The 19766-nt window shown below is 40.8% G+C and overlaps 1 protein-coding gene across 2 annotated transcripts in view; it reads left to right on the top strand.

The window, feature by feature from the left end:
* Positions 1-19766, top strand: part of RRBP1 (ribosome binding protein 1) — a 117825-nt gene that overhangs the window by 50394 nt on the left and 47665 nt on the right. For both annotated transcript variants that reach the window (XM_073628161.1, XM_073628160.1), the window contains exons 6-11: positions 2916-3034; positions 4688-4841; positions 7733-7871; positions 15391-15578; positions 15818-15946; positions 19521-19613. In XM_073628161.1, coding sequence (XP_073484262.1) covers positions 2916-3034; positions 4688-4841; positions 7733-7871; positions 15391-15578; positions 15818-15946; positions 19521-19613 — 822 coding nt within the window. The remainder of the gene's footprint in view (positions 1-2915; positions 3035-4687; positions 4842-7732; positions 7872-15390; positions 15579-15817; positions 15947-19520; positions 19614-19766) is intronic.

Raw genomic sequence — 19766 nt, 5'->3', positions numbered from 1 at the left:
GAGGTGGGGCACAATCTGGAGTACAGGAAAGTTACAGGAAAGCATTTAGAAAGATGGAGTGCTAGCGAGAGCTCAATAGATATTTGAGGTTTTTTTTTTTTTTTTTATTATTATTTTTTATTTATTTATTAAGTTCTTATTCTGTTAAGTTCTGTACTTCATGCTTTAGGCAAGACAGTGCAAATCACATGATTCCCCCATTAACGCAGACAGTGCTGACAGAGCAATCTCTCCTGCTGAGCAATTGTCTTCTGCTGGCAGTGACAGTGATTGTTGCTAGTGGCTATAGCAGCTGCTTGCGATAATTGGTAGCAAATCCAGCAGGCTGGTAGTCCCCTGATTGACTGATTGATCGATCAACTTTGTACATTCAGCTTGCCCATTTAATGGCTCGAATCTTGGCCGGTTCAGCACAAACTTTCATTAAATCGCTAGCCTTCGTTAAATCACTAGCCACATCTTTAGTTTGATTAGCTGTGTTTTAATAAATAATGTATATGGAACCATATGTGTGCTCCTGATAAATGTAGAGATAGTGACACCAATTCATAGAGTATTTCAGAGTATTTTTCAGCTTTGCCCAATTTATATACTCTATCACGTTTAGGGGAATTTTAATACATTGTTAGAAATATTTTCTTTGAAATGTGTACAGGATTAATCGCTCTCAACTCAATTTTTTTTTTTTTTTTACCATACTACATTCTCTACATTAAGGTAAAAAACACCCCACTACCTATTCTACACCCCCCCCCCCCATTCCCAAACACTTATCTGACTCCTCTCACCGTTCCAGGGCTATCCTGGCTGCAGCACCATTTATTTCACTTTCTGGTCTCACAAGAGACACTGAGAGCAGCTGGAGCCATAGGCCTTTAGACTCCTGTGAGGAGGGAGCAGGGGACGTGGCTTGCTGGCGCTGTGTGCGTTATTGGATGCACACAACCGGCTAGGGAGTGCATGTGTGCCCCCTTAGCATTTGGCTTGCTGAGGGGACACTTAAGGAGGGAGAAGCGGACAATGGCAGCAGGGGACTGCCAAAGAGGAGGTAGTGGACTGCTCTGTGCAGTATCATTGCACAGAGAGGATAAATATTACATCTTTTGTATTTTAAAATAGAAAAGATGCGATTTGTAAAATTGTCCTTTAAAACTCCTTAATTGAGCTCTTAGTTTCTTCTGCTAATTTGGACCGCTTTAGAGCTCATTTACACCATATGCAGTTGAACGCACATGCAGGAAAAGTGAATGTTTTTGAAAGAGGCTAGTTTAAACCATTCCGGCTCACTCATGTGTGTTTAAGGCTGGGTTCACACCTATGCGAATTGGATGTGGATTTCTCTGCATTCAATTCGAATGACAGGAGATTGTGACCAGCTCTCTATGGAGCCGGTTCACATATCTTCGTTGTGGCTGCGGAGTGGCTTATACAGGGACGCTGTGTGTCTTTGGCTCCATTTCAGGGCCGAATTCAGGCAAAAATTCGGCTCAGATTCATCCCTGAAACCGAGAACAGGGACGCACTGGACCCCTGCTGCAAGCTGCATCCATCGGAGGTGTGAACCCAGCCTAAAAAAAAAAGTATAGCATGCTGCATTTTTTTTCTGAAATGGAACACAGATGGACACACCTAAATGCATTGTAAAAACATGTAAAATTAAATAAATAATGCCAAAAAATGTGCCACCGATGCTTTTCAAATGCATGTAAAAGCACATGTAGATCCACACCCTGAACACCAGGGATTGCAATGTTAACAATTCCTTACAGAACACACTTTTTGCCCATTACAATGTACATTCATGTAGAAAATTGGGCACCCTTGTGATAGTTTGTTTGTTTTTTTTTTTTGATCCATCATAGTAATAAATGTCGGAGCACAGAACTTTAGTGCATTGTCAACCTGCATTGCCGTATAAAGTTCCATGATGACGTAGGCTAACAAAATGATCTAAAACCTTAATTACAGAAAAATGAGACACATTTTGAATTGTAACGGTCAAGGTAAAAAAAAATAGCAATCAAAAACTCCAGTATGGTTTTGTAGATAAGTGATGAATTTTCCTGGAATTTACAATGTTCAGAGGGCCAGTTGAGTCACACATATGCGAATTGGATGCGTTTGAACCGCATGACATGTGAAAGAATGTTGTTCTATTATGTCTGTTCACATATGTCTGCTGCAGCCGGAGTGCGGATTCGCTGCAAATTGAAAAAGACCTGTCCGGTTTCTGAGCAGTGCGGTCCGGCTCAGGTGCGAATTCAGGCCCATTGACTTCTATGAGAATGCTTCTGATTCTCACATGTCATTCAGTTGTAAGCAGAATAAAATGCTGACTTGATCCTGATGCAAACCTGACCTGAAACGCTGAACAACTACTTGTCAATTAGCTGAGTGAAAACGGAGCTTGAATTCGCATGGCACATGTGTGAACCCAGCCTTAGTAGTTAATGCATGCTGCTATCTGTTAACTGATGCTTTAGGCCATAGAGCAGATTCCGGACCTGATTGCAGTGTCATTTCTTGAAAATCTCCACCCTGTTTTTCAATTTTGGGTGTGTTCAAAGGCAGCAATGACGTACACCGGTCTGTTTTTCTAAATATACACTGGTCTGTTTTTCTAAATATAGATGAAGGTGTTATATGGAGACCTGCATAGCAAGAAAGGTCAACATGCCTACAGCTTGCAATATTCAGCCCTTTGAGTGTGTGTATGTTTGAAGGGGTTGGCTGCTTTGTAGGCTTTACTGAACCCTGCAGATAGGACTCATGCCAGCATATTTAGGCTTTGCCAGTGATCTGAGTAAAGTGTCGTAGGGGCAACAGACACCTTAAGAATATGGCTACACACATTTTTTTGTACACTTTTAGGTCCTGTAATGTACTTACAACCTTCTGGTTTTGTCCACAAAAAGGTTCGTAGTCTTCAAGAGGAGCTTGAGAATGGTCCTAAAGCACAACTTGCTCGTCTGCAGCAGGAAAATTCTATTCTAAGAGATGCACTAAATCAAGCAACCAGCCAAACTGAAAGCAAGTAGGTGCTAATCCTGGCAATTCCAAGTCAAAAGAAATGTTATTGTATCGATGTAAAATTTTTGTGTATCACAAGTATATCTTTCCAAACATGATTTAGCTAATGTTGGGGTCATATGTGGGCAATGTGTTTCACAAACCTAAGATACCCGATGTCACAATGCTACAGGACTTGTCCAATAAATCATCACTTTTTATCTTGTTCTACAGCTGAGATGTTGATTAGAAATTTTCTTTGCAACTCAAAATCCCTGGCAGCAGGAAGTTCAATGGTCTTATTAAAATGATGAGACCTCCTTATCCAAAATCATGACATCTTTTGAAACATGAGCTGATTAAAGGAGAAATACAGCCAAAGCTTGTTTGGCTGTACTTCACCTGTGGATCACAGGAGTGCAATCCTGGGACCCATTTTCAGCAGACAGCGGGTTGATGTCTGCTGTTGGCTGACATCACAGAGCTGGTTCAGGCTCGAGAAGATTGCAACAATGGAGTAGGGATCCACCCACATGACTGGACCAGCACCTGTCTCAGCCTCTCGGTAAGCCGCTGAGAGCCTGATCCGGTGGCTCCCGCCCCCTCCACACCCCAGTGCTGCAGTGAGTGCGGGAGGGCAGAGCAGCGAGCTGCTGACTGACGGTCAGCAGCTCTCTGCTCACGGAGATGTGAGAACTGAACGATCGGTGATGTTCGATCCCTCGGCTCTCAGTGTTAGAGGCACCAGGAGACAGATGCAGCATCCGACCGATCCTGCATCCATTTAGGTAAATATAACTCTTTAAAAAAAAAAAAACAGAAAAATATACTTCTCTTTTAACAAAATCTAGAGAAAGGAAGTTTAAAGGACAAGTGGAGCAATTGCCCGTAACATTGAATTGGGTTTCATCTTTCCAAAGCAGCAAGTAATCTGCGGTGGAACATCTCTAGTCAGGCAGTTATTATAGGTCAGCAACTGTAGCCTGCATATTTCTCTCAGTACATTTCCTTTACCTTGGCTGCACCCTTTATAATTCTGCCTTGTGTTTTGGAGGTTTTCCTTTATTTCTGAGATGAGATAGAAGTAGGTGTTTAAAGGTAGAAGGATGGCACCTGATTTTTCCAGTTTTTGTTCTCCTTGTTACCTTCTCTTTAGGCACAACTTAGCTGTTTGTGCTGTAACCATGAGCATAAAATCAGTTTTGAATTTCTGGTTTATAAGGCGAAAATATTGTCCAGCCTTTAATTTTGCTGGTTAGTTAGAAGTCTTAGATGAAAAGAGTTAATGTAATACAATAAATGTAATTTTAATACATTGATAAAAGTAGGCAGTTAGGTTGGAATATTTTCAAATATGTGTAGAAGCATGGCATAAATTGATTCCTGTCCAACCTGTCCTTCTCCTTATACCCCCCAGGGGACAGAACGTCCATGTTTTTGCAAATAGGCTACCTGGCCATAGACACCATTCACCTTTTCCCTATTAATTTCCTATATATTCATGGATGTGCTTGTTTGTATCATTTCCAGTCTGCAGACAATCCAGGGTCTTGACTTTCCATTCGTTTTGGGGATTTAAAACTGTTGAACTGACACTGTTGTCTGCATACTGAATGCCCAGTAATATACTATATATGTGAAATTATAAAGGATGATTAGTAACCAACAGTACTTGTAGGCAAAATGCCGAGCTGGCTAAGCTCCGTCAGGAGTGCAGCAAATTGTCCAAAGAGCTCACAGAGAAGACAGAAGTTCTGCAGCAAGAGGAGCAGCGGAGGAAGAGCCTGGATGGAAAAGTCTCTGCATATGAGAAACAGGTCTCCCAGCTACAGGTAAGACATATATATACATACATACATACATACATACATACATACATATACATATATATATATATATATATATATATATATATATATAATATAGTATATATAACTTTATTGTAAAACGGAACTTCACAGTATTCAGATTGCATTTTTTCAGGACCACAAAGCCAGTCTTTGGAAGGATTTAAAGGGGATTTGTTTCCTTTGTTCACACTAGCCTACATTGATTTTGTGTGCAGGCTGGTATCTGTTGTGTACCAGTCGTGAGGTATGGTGATGGGTAGTGCCATGTTTTAATGCACCACGCTGTTTAAATGTTTTTTTCTTTATAGATGTGTCACAAAATGAAACCTCATACAACATTACTGCATGATAATCAATAAATACATTTCTAATAAAATGTTTATGTCCCTTTTTGAAGCAGTAATAAAGTCTACTTTGAGATTTTCACCTACAGATAAGGCTTACCTGTAGGTAAAATGAATATCTCCTAAATGTGCACAGTTTAGGAGATAATTCACCCTGGATGCAGACAGTGATGTCACCGGCGCATGCACTCTGGAAGTCTGGCATATTGTGCCGGACCTTCAGAGCACTGTGCTGTAACTGAGAGCATGGGAGTGACATCATCGCGGTTCCGGCCTATCACACAGCCAGAGTCTGCGAACCTAGAAAGAAGACCAGGGGAAGATGAAGCCCTCTCAGCGGTGACAGCGTGCCATTGCAGGGATCGTTTTAAGGTAAGTATTTCATAATGTGCTAGTACGCGGTGCATACTAGCACATTGTGCTATTATTTTGCAGGGGAAAATTTTTATTTTATTATTGCAGCAGTTTACTACCGCTTTAAGCATTTAAAGAGAGATTTTTTTTTTATTTTTGTTTTCAGTACTCAGAATCATTCCCCACTGCTCTTGCTCCTTGACAAAGACATGGCTCAAAATATGTTAGAGGAGGACATAGGTGGAGTGTCTCTGTTTTGCTACTTGTGCAATAAAGTTTTGCTTATTCAAATGGGAAGTGGAGTGGAGCGCTATTTTTTTTTTCACATCCACAGTACAGAATATGGTAGGGCTACATTAAACCCACATTAGCTGTGTACAAGAAGAGGAAAATGTACTAGCCAGTGTATGATATGTTTTGACTTCTGTACCCATTACACTCTGCTACTGGCATAGAATGTATTTAGGTAAAAAAAAAACAAAAAAACGTTGAACCTTTAGAAGCACTTTAGGTGTTGGGATGGCCATGGTGTCGCTCTGCGGCTGCTGCTGACTTTTCCCTGGTCTTATTCTGGGGTCCGCATATTTGGCCATCTTAACTGACTGGGCCAGGTTGACAAAACTCCCATGCATGCGCACATTCATCCTGGCACCTGACGCATACATGGCTCAGTGTACAATCACAATAAAAACATTGTTGACAGGAAAAGAGGCATACAGATTACCTTCTTTAATAAATACCACCTGCCAGCAATGTTTTTTTAAACTGGAGTTTAGTTTCACTTTCAGTAAACAGGACGGTGATCATACTCCTGTTTTTCTGTAGCTGGGAATTGCTGTTATATTCCGGAGAAGAATTGAAAGCCGTATCAAAATGGAATTGGGCTACTATTATACATTTAAATCTATTTGATAAGCATGCCTGAAAGTGCAAGATTTTATCAAAATCAGTGTAATTTTATACACTTCTGTTTTTTTATTTATTTATTTATTTTTTTGAATAATGTAACTTTTTAAAGGTAGAGAAACAGGTGGTTATAGGTAATAGGTAATAGGTGGTTATAGAATAAGTTGTGCAACTATAATAGCTCATACAAGTGGAGCATGTTAATTATGCACTTAAACTGTTTGAACCTTTTTTTTTTTTTTAACCCCTTCACGGGCTAAACAAAAAAAACAAAAAAGTAAAACCGTACCTATGACAACCACGTTGTACATCTAGGTGGATTATACCTTGTTTTTTTCAGGACAAATTGTGCTTTCATTTTGTGTATATGGTAATGGATATCTCCCTTTTTTAATTTTTTTTATTTTTATTATCAAAGAAAAACTGGCCCAAAATAGTAAAACATTTTTTTTTTTTTTTTTTTAATTTTGCTGTATATTTTTAGCTACTACCATAATCTACCACCAAGGAACAACCCAAAACAAATTCTCCCGCTCTTGACGATCGCAGCAATACCACATGTGTGTATATTAGTTGTTGTTTGTACCTGTAGAACAGCCCAGAAACAATAGTGCTTATTTTGCTTTTTTTTTTTTTTTTTTTTACACCAGCACTGACACTAAATGGCACTGATACTAATTTAAAAAAAATAAAAAATAATTCCTGTCCAAAAAATACTGACCCTGACATTGACCTTTGCATCTGACCTTGACTCAAACCCTAACCTTGGCATTGACCTAGATTTAACCTTGATCTAGGTATTTTTTTAATTTTTTTTCTACACACTCTTTTTATTTTTATTTTTTTATGTATCTTTCTCGCCCATTCACAGAGACAAAAGACATGGGGGCGGGCTTCACAGTGAGGCTAGCCCAGAGATTAGGTGACCCGGAATCGGACGTTCCGGGTCTCAAACGTTAGAATGGGGCCCAGGGCTCTCGGCGAGACCCCGGTCAATGTGCTGGCAGCGTGCTCCCAGCACAAAGGGAGGTTGGCAAATATGCGGCCCCTCGGCAAAAAGCCTAGTGCAGTGGGGCCGCGCATTTGTGTGATGTCGCGCCAAGGGGTTCATTTCTGTTGTCTGTAAATGAATGTGCTGCTGTAAAATGTGGACCTGCTGTATCTAAAATGTCTTGGCTTTTGTGTCCATAAACAATGGTGATGAAGACTTTTGGTATCATTTTCGTGTGTATGTTTTTATATATTTATATTTCTACTCCCTTTTCTTAGAATTTACAACAAGATAGTGAAACTACCTTACAAAAACGTTTGGATGAAGTGAGCGAGGAGCTGCGGAAATCCCAGAACAGTTACAAAAATCTTCTGGCAGAGGCAGAAAAGGGCAAAGATGAACAGAAAAATCTGTCAGGTGAGCAGACATACTTTAGGCTACATTCACATCTCTGCATTTTCAAATGTAACAAGCAAACATGCGTGGCGCTCACAGTTCTCGTCCTGGAGGGAGCCGCAGATCCAAAAGGGAGCCGCAAATTATCCAGCTATGCATATCTCCATCTCCTTCTTAGCACCATGTATTATTCATAGACTGTCAAGGGTACTGGCAGCATGCAGTTCTCTATTTATTGAAAAATAGTAGCAAAGGCTAAACATTTAACCACTTCTGGACCGCCCACGATTGTTATACGTTGGTATTTTGAAGAGAAATATTGTTTTTTTGGCAGCAAATAGCTGCCATAACCCCAGTATCCTCTTCTTCAGTGAGCGGTCCGGTTTCAGATAAAAGTGGTCTCTGCGGCGGATTCACTTACCGAAGCCGTAGGCGATCAAGATCTTCACCCTAGCTGGGCATGGAGATGAGTGAGGGGAAGATGGCCCCCACCCGTCTCCATAACAATGCAGGATGGAAGCTACGTCAAAACCTCACTTCCGCCCATAGATCTTAAAGGGACATTTTTTAAAATTTTTTTTATTTTTTTATTTTAGTGTAAATATGAGATCTGAGGTCTTTTTGACCCCAGATCTCATATTTAAGAGGTCCTGTCATGCTTTTTTTCTATTATAAGGGATGTTTACGTTTTTTGTTTACAATAGGAATAAAAGTGACACGTTTTTTTTTTTTTAAACAGTGTAAAAATAAAAGGTAAAATAAATAAGAAAGAAAAAAAAAATTTTAACGCGCCCCGTCCCACCAAGCTCGCATGCAGAAGCGCATGCATACATGAGTAGCACCCGCATATGAAATAGGTGTTCAAACCACACATGTGAGTTATCTCTGCGATCGGTAGAGCGAGAGCAATAATTCTAGCCCTAGAGCTCCTCTGTAACTCAAAACATGCAACCTGTAGAATTGTTTTAAACGTCGCCTATGGAGATTTTTAAGGGTAAAAGTTTGTAGCCATTCCACGAGCGGGCGCAATTTTGAAGCGTGACATTTTGGATATCAATTTGCTCGGCGTAACATTATCTGTGACAATATAAAAAAAAATTGGGCTAACTTTACTGTTGTCTTATTTTTTTAATTCAAAAAAGTGTATTTTTTTCCCAAAAAAAGTGCGCTTGTAAGACTGCTGCGGAAATACGGTGTGACAGAAAGTATTGCAATGACCGCCATTTTATTCTTTAGGGTGTTAGAACCCCCAAACATTATACATTTTTTTTCTAAGTAATTTTCTAGCAAAAAAAAACCTGTTTTTAACACAAATCTCAGAAAGAGGCTCGGTCCTTAAATGGTTAAAGTGATACTAAACGCACACTGTTTAATTTATGGGGAGGTTGATTTACTAAAGGCAATATATTCTCCTCCCTCCTCTCTACCCGGCGGCACCCGCTATGTTGGTCCCAGGCCTGCAGATGGGCAAGCGGAGCACAGGATACATAGTAGGGGGGTGGGGGCGTCGTGTAGGGAGAATTCGGACAGCACCCCAGGTGCCAGCACAAAACTTCTTGCCGCCATGGTGACCTGGCGCCTGGGGTTTGTCATAGTCCTACCTTAGTACAGCTTCTGTGAGTGGAGGAGGGGAGCAGAATGGGCGGGCATAGCCGGCACCCATGTCAGGTCCTGTGGCTTGCTTAAACACCTGCAGCACCAAAAGATTATGGCTGCAGGGGTAGAGGGGTGTCGGAAAACAGAATATTTCAACTAAAACCACAGTCAGCAGCACAAAGAACCCTTCGCATTGATTGTAAGCACTTATCTTTATCTTCTATTTTTTTTTTTTTTAACTAAACTTGGGCTTTAATTAATAAGTGTTTTACTTAATACATGCAAATTTTATATTAGATGTTAAATACTTGTCGCTGTTTTCTGTGAATATCTGTTTCGCTTTACTGTACATTCAAACCTATCTTTTTATACGGAATGAATCAAATGAGTCAAACAAAAAACAATGTGTTTGGGTGTTAAAAGCTGTGTCAGTTCTTTATATAACTGGGGAGTTGATTAGATTAGGTTGATGTTCGTTTAATCCGTGTACTCAGAAAAGTGTTTTGGGTAGTGTTACATAATCAGGGTGTTGTATTGATGTATTTTGTAGCCAGTGATTGTGATTCACAATCAGATGATGGGACTAATGCGCCGTACACACGATAGGATTTTCCCACAACAAATGTTGGATGTGAGCTTGTTGTTGGAAAGTCCGACCGTGTGTATGCTCCATAGAACATTTGTTGTCGGAATTTCCGCCAACAATTGTTTGAGAGCAGGTTCTCAAATTTTCCAACAACAAGACTTGTCGGAATGTCCGATTGTGTGTACACAATTCCAACGCACGAAAGTCCACGCATGCTCGGAATCAAGCAGAAGAGCCGCACTGGCTATTGAACTTCATTTTGCTTGGCTCGTCGTACGTGTTGTACGTCACCACTTGCTTGACGGTCGAAATTTCCGACAACATTTGTTTGACTGTGTGTATGCAAGACAAGTTTGAGCCAACATCCTTCGAAAAAAAATCCAGGATTTTGTTGTCGGAAAATCCTATTGTGTGTACATAGCATAAGAGTACATATTGTGTTGTATACTAGCCATTTTCAACCCTTGCACACTGGGGTGCCTTAATTTTTTTTTTTTTTTTTTTTTTTTTTTTTTTTTTAGGGGTGCGTTAGCAAAATACCTCAAAATTGCCCAAAAAACTGTTTGCAAGCCTGTGGGTGGATCAAGCCTGACCTTTTAGTTACACAAAGCCACAGGTTTTCATTGTGCGCTATTACAATGACATCATTGGTTGATAAGGATGACGTCTGGTGCCTGCCCAGCATCCTTGTTTGACCCTCTCTGTAAGCACTGTGGTCACATTAGCTAAGTGAGAGAAACTGAGGGAGGAGAGAAACATTGGCATACTAGTCAGTACCAGTGTGCAAAGGTGTATTTGCTTTGGAAGAATAAATCACCTCTAACGTTGAGTGTTCCATGTGTTGCTGCATTATGTAAAACTATTTGTTTAGTTTTCTAGATTTTAGAATGGGGTGCCTCGAAATTGTGCTTGATTTAAAAGGGTGCCTTGACTGACAAAAGGTTGAGAAACACAATTCTATACATCGCATTGTACCGAGCCTTGATCACTATGAATGACACAATATTATTAGAACCTGCTTTTTCTCCATCCACAGCCCGGGACATCTACCTTTCCCTATTCACTCTCACATCCATCCAGTAACAAAATATATCTACCCCCACTCTGGCGTCATTTTTTTTAATGGCTAAGCTTTCTTTCTCTTTACATCTCATGCAATGGAAAACTTTAAGAATTGTGTTTCAATGGCTGAGGCATGATTCAATCGAGGTTGATGATTTCAGTCCTCATTCTTGCTCAGAGAATACAAACACATGGCAGTTATTCATCCCTTCTTTCAAACCTAAAGGAATAGCTGAATCTAATTCTTTTCCTGCAAACCATGTGACTGTACTCACTTCCTGCTTACTATGCATTCCCCACTTCCTGTGTAATCTAATCCAGCAACACTTTTTTGTAGTGCTTGGAAATCCATTAGTATTTAAATAAAGGAGGTCTGAACTTGGTGTAACCTCTTTCAATTAATTTTACTGATGTTTTCATAGCCCTCTACAAAAATCTCAGAATATGCACGGTCATAGCCATACAGTCTCCCACCTCTAATCCAGTATCCAGGTTTTCTGAAGTAGGGTTCCTCCAGAGGTTACTAGAAGTTCTTTGAGTAGTAGTGGTATATGCTAATTGATGATCTGTCTGACCACCAGTGCAAGAGGGTCCACTAAATTAGGTTCCTTCTCTCTCTGACAAAAAGTATACACCAGCAGCTGAAACATTATGATGATCCACCTAATATTGAGTAGTTCCCCCTTTTGCTTCCAAAACAGCCATGACCCATGGTGGCATCACTAGACCTTTTGAAGGTATGCTGTGGTATCTGGCACCAAGCATTCAGTAGCAGATCCTTTAAGACCAGTAAGTTGTGAGGTGGAGCCTCCTTGGATTGCACTTTTTTTTCTGGCACTTCCCACAGATGCTCGATGGATTCAGACCTGGAGAAAGTCAACACATTAAACCCGTTATTGTGTTCCTCAAACCATTCTTGAACTATTGTTGCAGCCTGGCAGGGCGTATTATGCTTAAAGAGGCAATTGCCATCAGGAAATACAATTTTTATGGAGGGGTGTACTTGGTCAGCAGTAATGTTTAGGTAGGTGGTATGTGTCAGAGTAACCTCCACATGAATGGAAGGACCCAAGGTTTTCGAGCAGAACATTGCCCAAAGTATCACACTGCCTCTGCCAGCTTGCCTTCTTCCCATACTGCATCCTGGTGCCATCTCTTCCCCAGGTAAGAGATGCATATGTACCTGGTCATCCACATGATGTAAAAAAGAAAAAAGCCAATTCATCAGACCAGGCCACCTTCTTCCATTGTTCCATGGTTGGGTTCTGATGCTCACATGCCCATAGTAGGCCCTTTTGAATGTGGGCACGGGTCAGCATGGGAACGCTAACCAGTCTGCGGCTACACAGCCCCATACCCAACAAACTGTGATGCAAATTTTTCTGCTTTCAACACATCAACTTCATGGACAACATGCTTACTTGCTACCTAATATATCCCACCAAGTTTTAGATGCCCAACACAGAAGTTCTCAAAAAAGATCACTTATCTGGCGCTTAGGGAAATATAGTAATAAAGTGGAAGAGCAGCTGCTATAGTGTAAACAAACATTTGTAAAAAGGTAGCAATCAAAACTACAATTAAGATAAAAATAAATACATTAAAAATAGTCTTTCAAACTTCAACAACGCTAGAGGTTTCATATAAAAGCCTAATAGTCTGTAAATCCAGTTGAAACCGAAATTCAAACAGTCTTTTGCATAAAACAGTTCATATATGATTCATCAGCTGTTTTAACCGTGAGACCATCAATACATCTAGTGCTTATGTTCCCTCTAGGAATTGCACTCGCCAGAAAAAAGATCAATCAAAGCCTCATAGTATATGTGGGGTGTCTACGGTGGCTGCCAAACGAACATCCATCCGATCCCCGGTAAACGATCAGCCGATATGAAACTAGACAGTCACGTCTTCTGATTCACCAGAATTCAATCAGCTGAGAGTTTTCATAATACTTGGGCAAAGAAGGAGAGAGGAAGCCTCATAGCTGCAAGGGGTGGCCCAACTCAATATTGAACCCTAAGACGCCATCAAAGTTCATGTGCTTGTAAAGGCAGGCGTACCAATACTTTTGACAATATAGTGTATGCTGACTGCTCTAAGCTTCAGAAAAGCATCAAGAGAAGAAAGAGAAAAGAAAAACATCACTATAGAAGCATGGCAAGGCTTGACGATCCCTTAAAGTGGTTGACTGTTTGACCATTCTTCCAGAAGAGCATTTGTGAGGTCAGGCACTGATGTTGGACCAGAAGGCTCACAGTCTCCGCTCTAATTCATCCCAAAGGTGTTCTGTTGGGTTGAGGTCAGGATTCTGCACAGGCCAGTCAAGTTCCTCCACCCCAAACTCGCTCATCCATGTCTTTTATGGACCTTGCTTTATTGAACCCTACGGACTAAGGCTCGATTCACACCTATGCATGTTGCTTTTGAGCGTTTTTGGAGGTTTTTTTTTTCATGCTTGCCACGTTTTTGAGCAGCGTTTTTGCCACGTTTTTGCCGCGATTTGCATTTTTTTTTTTTACAGTCTTAAGAAAAAAAAAAAAAAAACGGCAAAAACGCATCAAAAACGCACCAAAAACGCATCAAAAACTCTGCAAAAACGGTGCACTTGCGTTTTTGATGCTTGTCCATTGAATTCTATTACATGCAAAACGCTGCATTTTGCATGAAAAAAAGTCCCTGACCCTTTCCAAAAATGCAGAGAAACAAAAAGGCATTAATGTGAACATGTTTCATAGGAACCCATGTTAAAAAATTCCCGTGCATTTCTGCAAAATGCAAAATGCATCAAAAAACGCGCTAGTGTGAATGGAGCCTAAGACTGGGATGCTATTGAAGTTCATGTGCTTGTAAACGCAGGTGTCCCCAGGTGTCCCAATACTTTTGACAATATAGTGTATATCTTTAGAAAACAGGTACATTAAAACCTTGCATTGCGAGCATAATACGTTCCAGTAATCCAAAGCACTTGTATATCAAAGCGAATTTCCACATAAGAAATTATGGAAACTCAAATGATTTGTTCCACAACCATTTATTCTTAGGTCTCTCAGTTTATAGTCCATAAAAAGATTATAGCAATGTGTCCAGGTTGTGTAACGATGAAATGTCCATCCACAAATGGAAACCTCCACAAGAGGATTAGAAGCAAAATCCATCAGGAGCTACAGAGTAATAAAGAGAAGAGAGGCGCCTCTAAGAGCCCTTTCACACCGGGCCGCCCATAGCATCGGCAGTAAAACGCCGACTATTTATAGCGGCGTTTTACCGTCAGATTAGTGGCGCATTTCGGCCGCTAGCGGGGCACTTTCACCCCCGCTAGCGGCCGAGAAAGGGTTAAAACCGCCCACAATGCGCCGCAATAGCGGCGTTTTGCCGGCGGTATCCCAGCGCTGCCCCATTGATTTCAATGGGGAGCAGCGGTGGAGGAGCGGTAAACACACCGCTCCTTCACCGCTCCAAAGAAGCTGCTGGCAGGACTTTTTTTTTCCCATCCTGCCAGCGCAGCATTCTGGTATGAAAGCCCTCGGGCTTTCACACTGGAGACAATGCTGCAGCTGTTTGAGGGCGGATTGCAGGTGCTATTTTTAACGCTATAGCGCCTGTAAAACGCCCTTGGTGTGAAAGGGGTCTTAGTGTAGCAATATGGTTACGTTTAATGAAGATACAACATTTAGCAACTCACATGGTTGATGATTAAAAGAGGCACATCTAAGTATGCAGGCATCCGGGGTAAAGCTGTCCACATAGACCATCCTCCTCACCGCTGGCTCTCACCGATGTCAGTCTGCAATCGTGACCGGGAAGACTACCCTGCAGTAGAGCGATCTGAAAGCGAGGCTTGAATCGCTCGTGGAGTGCAGAGTGAAAGGGATGACGTTGATGGCGGTGCGGAGGATGGTCTACGTGGACAGCTTTACCCCGGAAGCCTGCATAGTTAGATGTCCCTCTTTTAATCATCAACCATGTGAGTTGCTAAATGTTGTACCTTCATTAAATGTAACCATATTGCTACACTTAGAGGCGCCTCTCTTCTCTTTTATACTCAGTTGTGAGTAGTCATGACGCAACTTATATATCAAGACATCGCTGTACTGTATATCAAGTCAAAAAAGTCAAATAATTTTGCTTGTCTTGCAAAACACTCTCAAACCAAGGTTTTACTGTATATGACGGTATCTTTATTTATCTGGAGAAGAATTGTTCCTGCTGAGCCGAACGCTTTCTCTGTGAAATGTATAAAACTAGTTAGAGACAGTTCGGGAATCAGGATCTCTTTTCTGACTTTTTAAATAGATCTTCAGACTAAACTGATGTCTTATGAAAATGAAGGAAAGCAGAAATCAGAGGAAGTGGACAGACTAAACCAAAAACTTAAAGAGGTCTCTGATGAGAACATCCAGCTTTTGGAGAGGATAAAATCCATTGAAGCTCTTCTGGAAGCAGGACAGAGTAAAGACACAGAGACAGACGGCCAGATGCAGGTTAGTGAACACGTTCTAAAATCTGTGACTCAGAATAAGCATTATTGGGATATTCTACCTTGTGTTTCAGGGTTTGATTTTTTTTTTTTTTTTTTTTTTTTTACAAGAGATATATATATATATATATATATATATATATATATATATATATATATATATATATATATATATATATATATATATATATCTCTAATATATAGTAGTTGTTGTAATGTTGCTTTTTTTCTTTTGTCTTGCAGGAAACTAAAGAATCTGAAATTGCACAGTTACATTCCAAACTTCAGGAAAAAGTTACTCAGATTTCCTTACTGGAAAAGGAATCAGCTGAACTGAAGGAAACAATCGAACAACAGAAAAATAAAAATAATGTGAGTTTATTTTCTCATACAAGAGGGTTAAAGTATGAACACAGCATAGGCGTGTTTAGGGGATGTGCCAGGTGTGCCTGGGCACACCCTAATGGTTATATGCAGTGCCGCTTCCCCCACGTTGGCTGCCCTGCAGGGCTGCTGGCTTTACTCCCCTCGTCCTTATCCCCCCCCCCCCCCCCCCCCACAGCACTACTGCAGAGGATGTTTCAGGATGGAGAGCGGGGGAAGGGGCTAGTAAATATGTCATTTACAGGTGCTTTATTTTTCTAAATGAACACACACACTGTGTTTATTCATAACTAAAGCATAGTAAACCTTTACTATGTTTCAGTTTGTGAATGAACAGAAAGCCACTTCCCCTTCATTCACTGCCCAGTGCAGCTGAGGCTGCAGAGAAAGGCATTCGTGTTTGAGCTTTGGGGTGCTCACCCTAATGCAATAGGCTGCGCACACCTATGGAACGCAAAGACAGAAAATGGGTTAAAGATTGTTATCCCAATATTTCATATTCCATATATGTACCTGCTGTCACAAACAGACAAAAGATTTCCTAGCACACTTACCAGCCAGCCTGCAAAACAACCGAATAGGCCCTGTCTAACAATTTTCTATAAATTTCCAGAGCCTTCATAGTAGGAGCACATATAAGAATGGATAGATTAGGAGCAGGTATGCCTGGAGGGAGCCCACCCCTCCTTAAAGGCATAGAGATACACGTGATGCCGAGCAAGAGGACAGTGAGCCTGCTGTACCATGTACTTGTGTTAAAGTAAGTATCTGGTTCTGACTGACCGCACCAGGCATGAGAGCACATCCATCTCAGTGGGGTCAGTTTTGTGGTTGTGCTGGGAGAACAGCCTGCTTGTGTTCCAAAGGTCAGACATGTGCTGATTCAGGGTGTAACAAGTAACATGAACAGACAGACTCCCGCTCCCCTGCTCTGACAGCAAGCGGGGATCTTCCCTCCCCGCTAGCTGTCACAATTTTAAAAACAACTGCGGGGATTCACCCACCCGGCCACATCACTCATTCACAGTCCTCTGTAAATGGAAAACCACAAGTCCCAACAGCCTTTTGCAGCTGTCGTCTTGTAGTCTTCAATGAACTACCACAGCGCTGTGGTAGTTTGCTGAATCTTCCTGTCAGATTATAGCTGCTTGAGGTATGGGCACACAGCTCCAATGACAGGTGTGCAGGAGACCTGCATGGCACCAGCGATCTACTGATTGTGCAAGGCTTTAGAGGCTCCAGAAACAAAAAAATAATAAATGCACATTTTTACCTGAAAAAAAATGTGCATTTATTATTTTTTGTTAAAAAAGGTGAACTTATCCTTTTAAACCAAAGCTTTCACTTTGTGGAATCGGGGCAAAGTAATAATTGGTTTTTTATATCCCACTGAAATATTGTTGCTGGTCATGCACACAGGTATCAGGCACAGAAACAAATCAAAGGCATACTGTTGCATTGGAGTTGCTTGTGCATTCACATTATCTGTTTGTTGTGTAAATGTATATTAAAAAAATAAATTAAAAAAAAAAAAAATTATATATACATACATACATACATACAGTCGTATGCAAAAGTTTAGGAACCCCTGACAATTTCCATGATTGTCATTTATAAATATTTGGGTGTTTGGATCAGCAATTTCATTTTGATCTATCAAATAACTGAAGGATACAGTAATATTTCAGTAGTGAAATGAGGTTTATTGGATTAACAGAAAATGCGCAATATGCATCAAAATGAAATTAGACAAGTGCATAAATTTGGGCACCCTTGTCATTTTGTTTATTTGAATACCTGTAGCTACTTAGCGCTGATTAATTGAAACACACAATTGGTTTGGGGAGCTCATTAAGCCTTGAACTTCTTCATATACAGGTGCATCCAATCATGACAAAAAGGTATTTAAGGTGGCCAGTTGCAAGTTGTTGTTCTCTTTGACTCTCCTCTGAAGAGTGGCAACATGGGGGCCTCAAAACAACTCTCAAATGACCTGAAAACAAAGATTGTTCTACATTATGGTTTAGGGGAAGGCTACAAAAAGTTATTGCAGAGATATAAGCGGTCAGTGTGAGGAACATAGTGAGGAAATGGAAGGCCACAGGCACTGTTCTTGTTAAGGCCAGAAGTGGAAGGCCAAATAAAATATTGGAGAGGCAAAGGATGGTGTGAACGGTCAAAAACAGCCCACGGACCACCTCCAAAGACCTACAACATCAACTTGCTGCAGATGGTGTCACTGTGCATCCTTCAACAATTCAGTGCACTTTGCACAGGGAGAAGCTGTATGGGAGAGTGATGCGAAAGAAGCCTTTTCTGTACACACGCCACAAACGGAGTCGCTTGAGGTATGCAAATGCACATTTGGACACGCCAGCTTCATTTTGGAATTAGGTGCTGTGGACTGATGAAACAAAGATTGAGTTATTTGGTCATAACAAGGGGTGTTATGCATGGCGGCAAAAGAACACAGCATTCCAAGAAAAACACTTGCTACCCACAGTAAAATTTGGTGGAGGTTCCATCATGCTGTGGGGTTGTGTGGCCAGTGCCGGTACTGTGAATCTGGTTAAAGTTGAGGGTCGCATGGATTCCACTCAATATCAGCAGATTCTTGAGAATAATGTTGAGGAATCGGTCACAAAGTTGAAGTTACGATGGGGCTGGATATTTCAACAAGACAACGACCCAACGACTGCTCAAAATCTACTCGGGCATTTATGCAGAGGACCAAGTACAATGTTCTGGTCCCCAGACCTGAATAATCATTGAACGTCTGTGGGGTGATTTTGAAGCGGGCTAATCAAGCTCGGCAAACATCAAACCCGAAGCAGAATCCAGACACTCATTACAGGCTATAGGAAACGTCTAGAGGCTGTTCTTTCTGTTAAAGGAGGCTCTATTAAATATTGTTGTGATTTTCCTGTTGGGGTGCCCAAATTTATGCACCTGTCTAATTTCATTTTGATGCATATTGCGCATTTTCTGTTAATCCAATAAACCTCATTTCACTACTGAAATATTACTGTGTCCTTCAGTTATTTGATAGATCAAAATGCAATCCAAACACCCAAATATTTATAAATGACAATCATGGAAATTGTCAGGGGTTCCTAAACTTTTGCATACAACTGTATATAGTTTTAGGTAACAATATATCCAGAGCAAACACAGATCAGAATGGTAAAGCAAGACATTTCTGATGCAGGCGGTAGCTTTGTATTGTTTTAGCCAGGCTTTGGACAGCTGCCTGACACATTTACTTTTCTTGCCAGGCATGTTGAAAATTAAACATTTCATTGATCTTGTTCCAGAAAGGCTCTTATACAATCCTCCCGTCATTGCTTGATATTGTACATCTGTCAAACATTATGTGAGCTTTTCAGAATCTGATTCTGGAGAGGACAGTACTTCCTGAAAGGACTGGTCATATTTGGACAGTGAAATTAGTTACATACACATGAGGATTGAGCTGCCCTGCTTGACTTGAACTTTGGCAGCACAATCTTTTCATGGCTGATTCCAAAGGTTTAACTGATCATTGTGAAACTGTAACTTGTAGGATCTTCGAGAGAAGAATTGGCAGGCTATGGATGCTTTGGGTTTGGCAGAAAAAAAATGTGAAGAGCAAGTAAATGCAGAGAAGAAAGCAAAGGTAAAATCTACAGTGTGGAGCACAACGATTATTATTTTTTACTTTATATTTGGCATGAGAATGCAGTTAACAATAAAGTGGCTGCAACATTTGTCCTCTATAATGTTAAACAATACCAGTATTTTTTCTGGTAGTACACTTTGAGATTGAGCT

This window comes from Aquarana catesbeiana, linkage group LG04 (assembly GCF_042186555.1).
Source record: "Aquarana catesbeiana isolate 2022-GZ linkage group LG04, ASM4218655v1, whole genome shotgun sequence".
Taxonomy (NCBI): Eukaryota; Metazoa; Chordata; class Amphibia; order Anura; family Ranidae; genus Aquarana; species Aquarana catesbeiana.
Note: the sequence above shows the minus strand (reverse complement) of the source record. Positions and strands in the feature narration are given on the sequence as shown.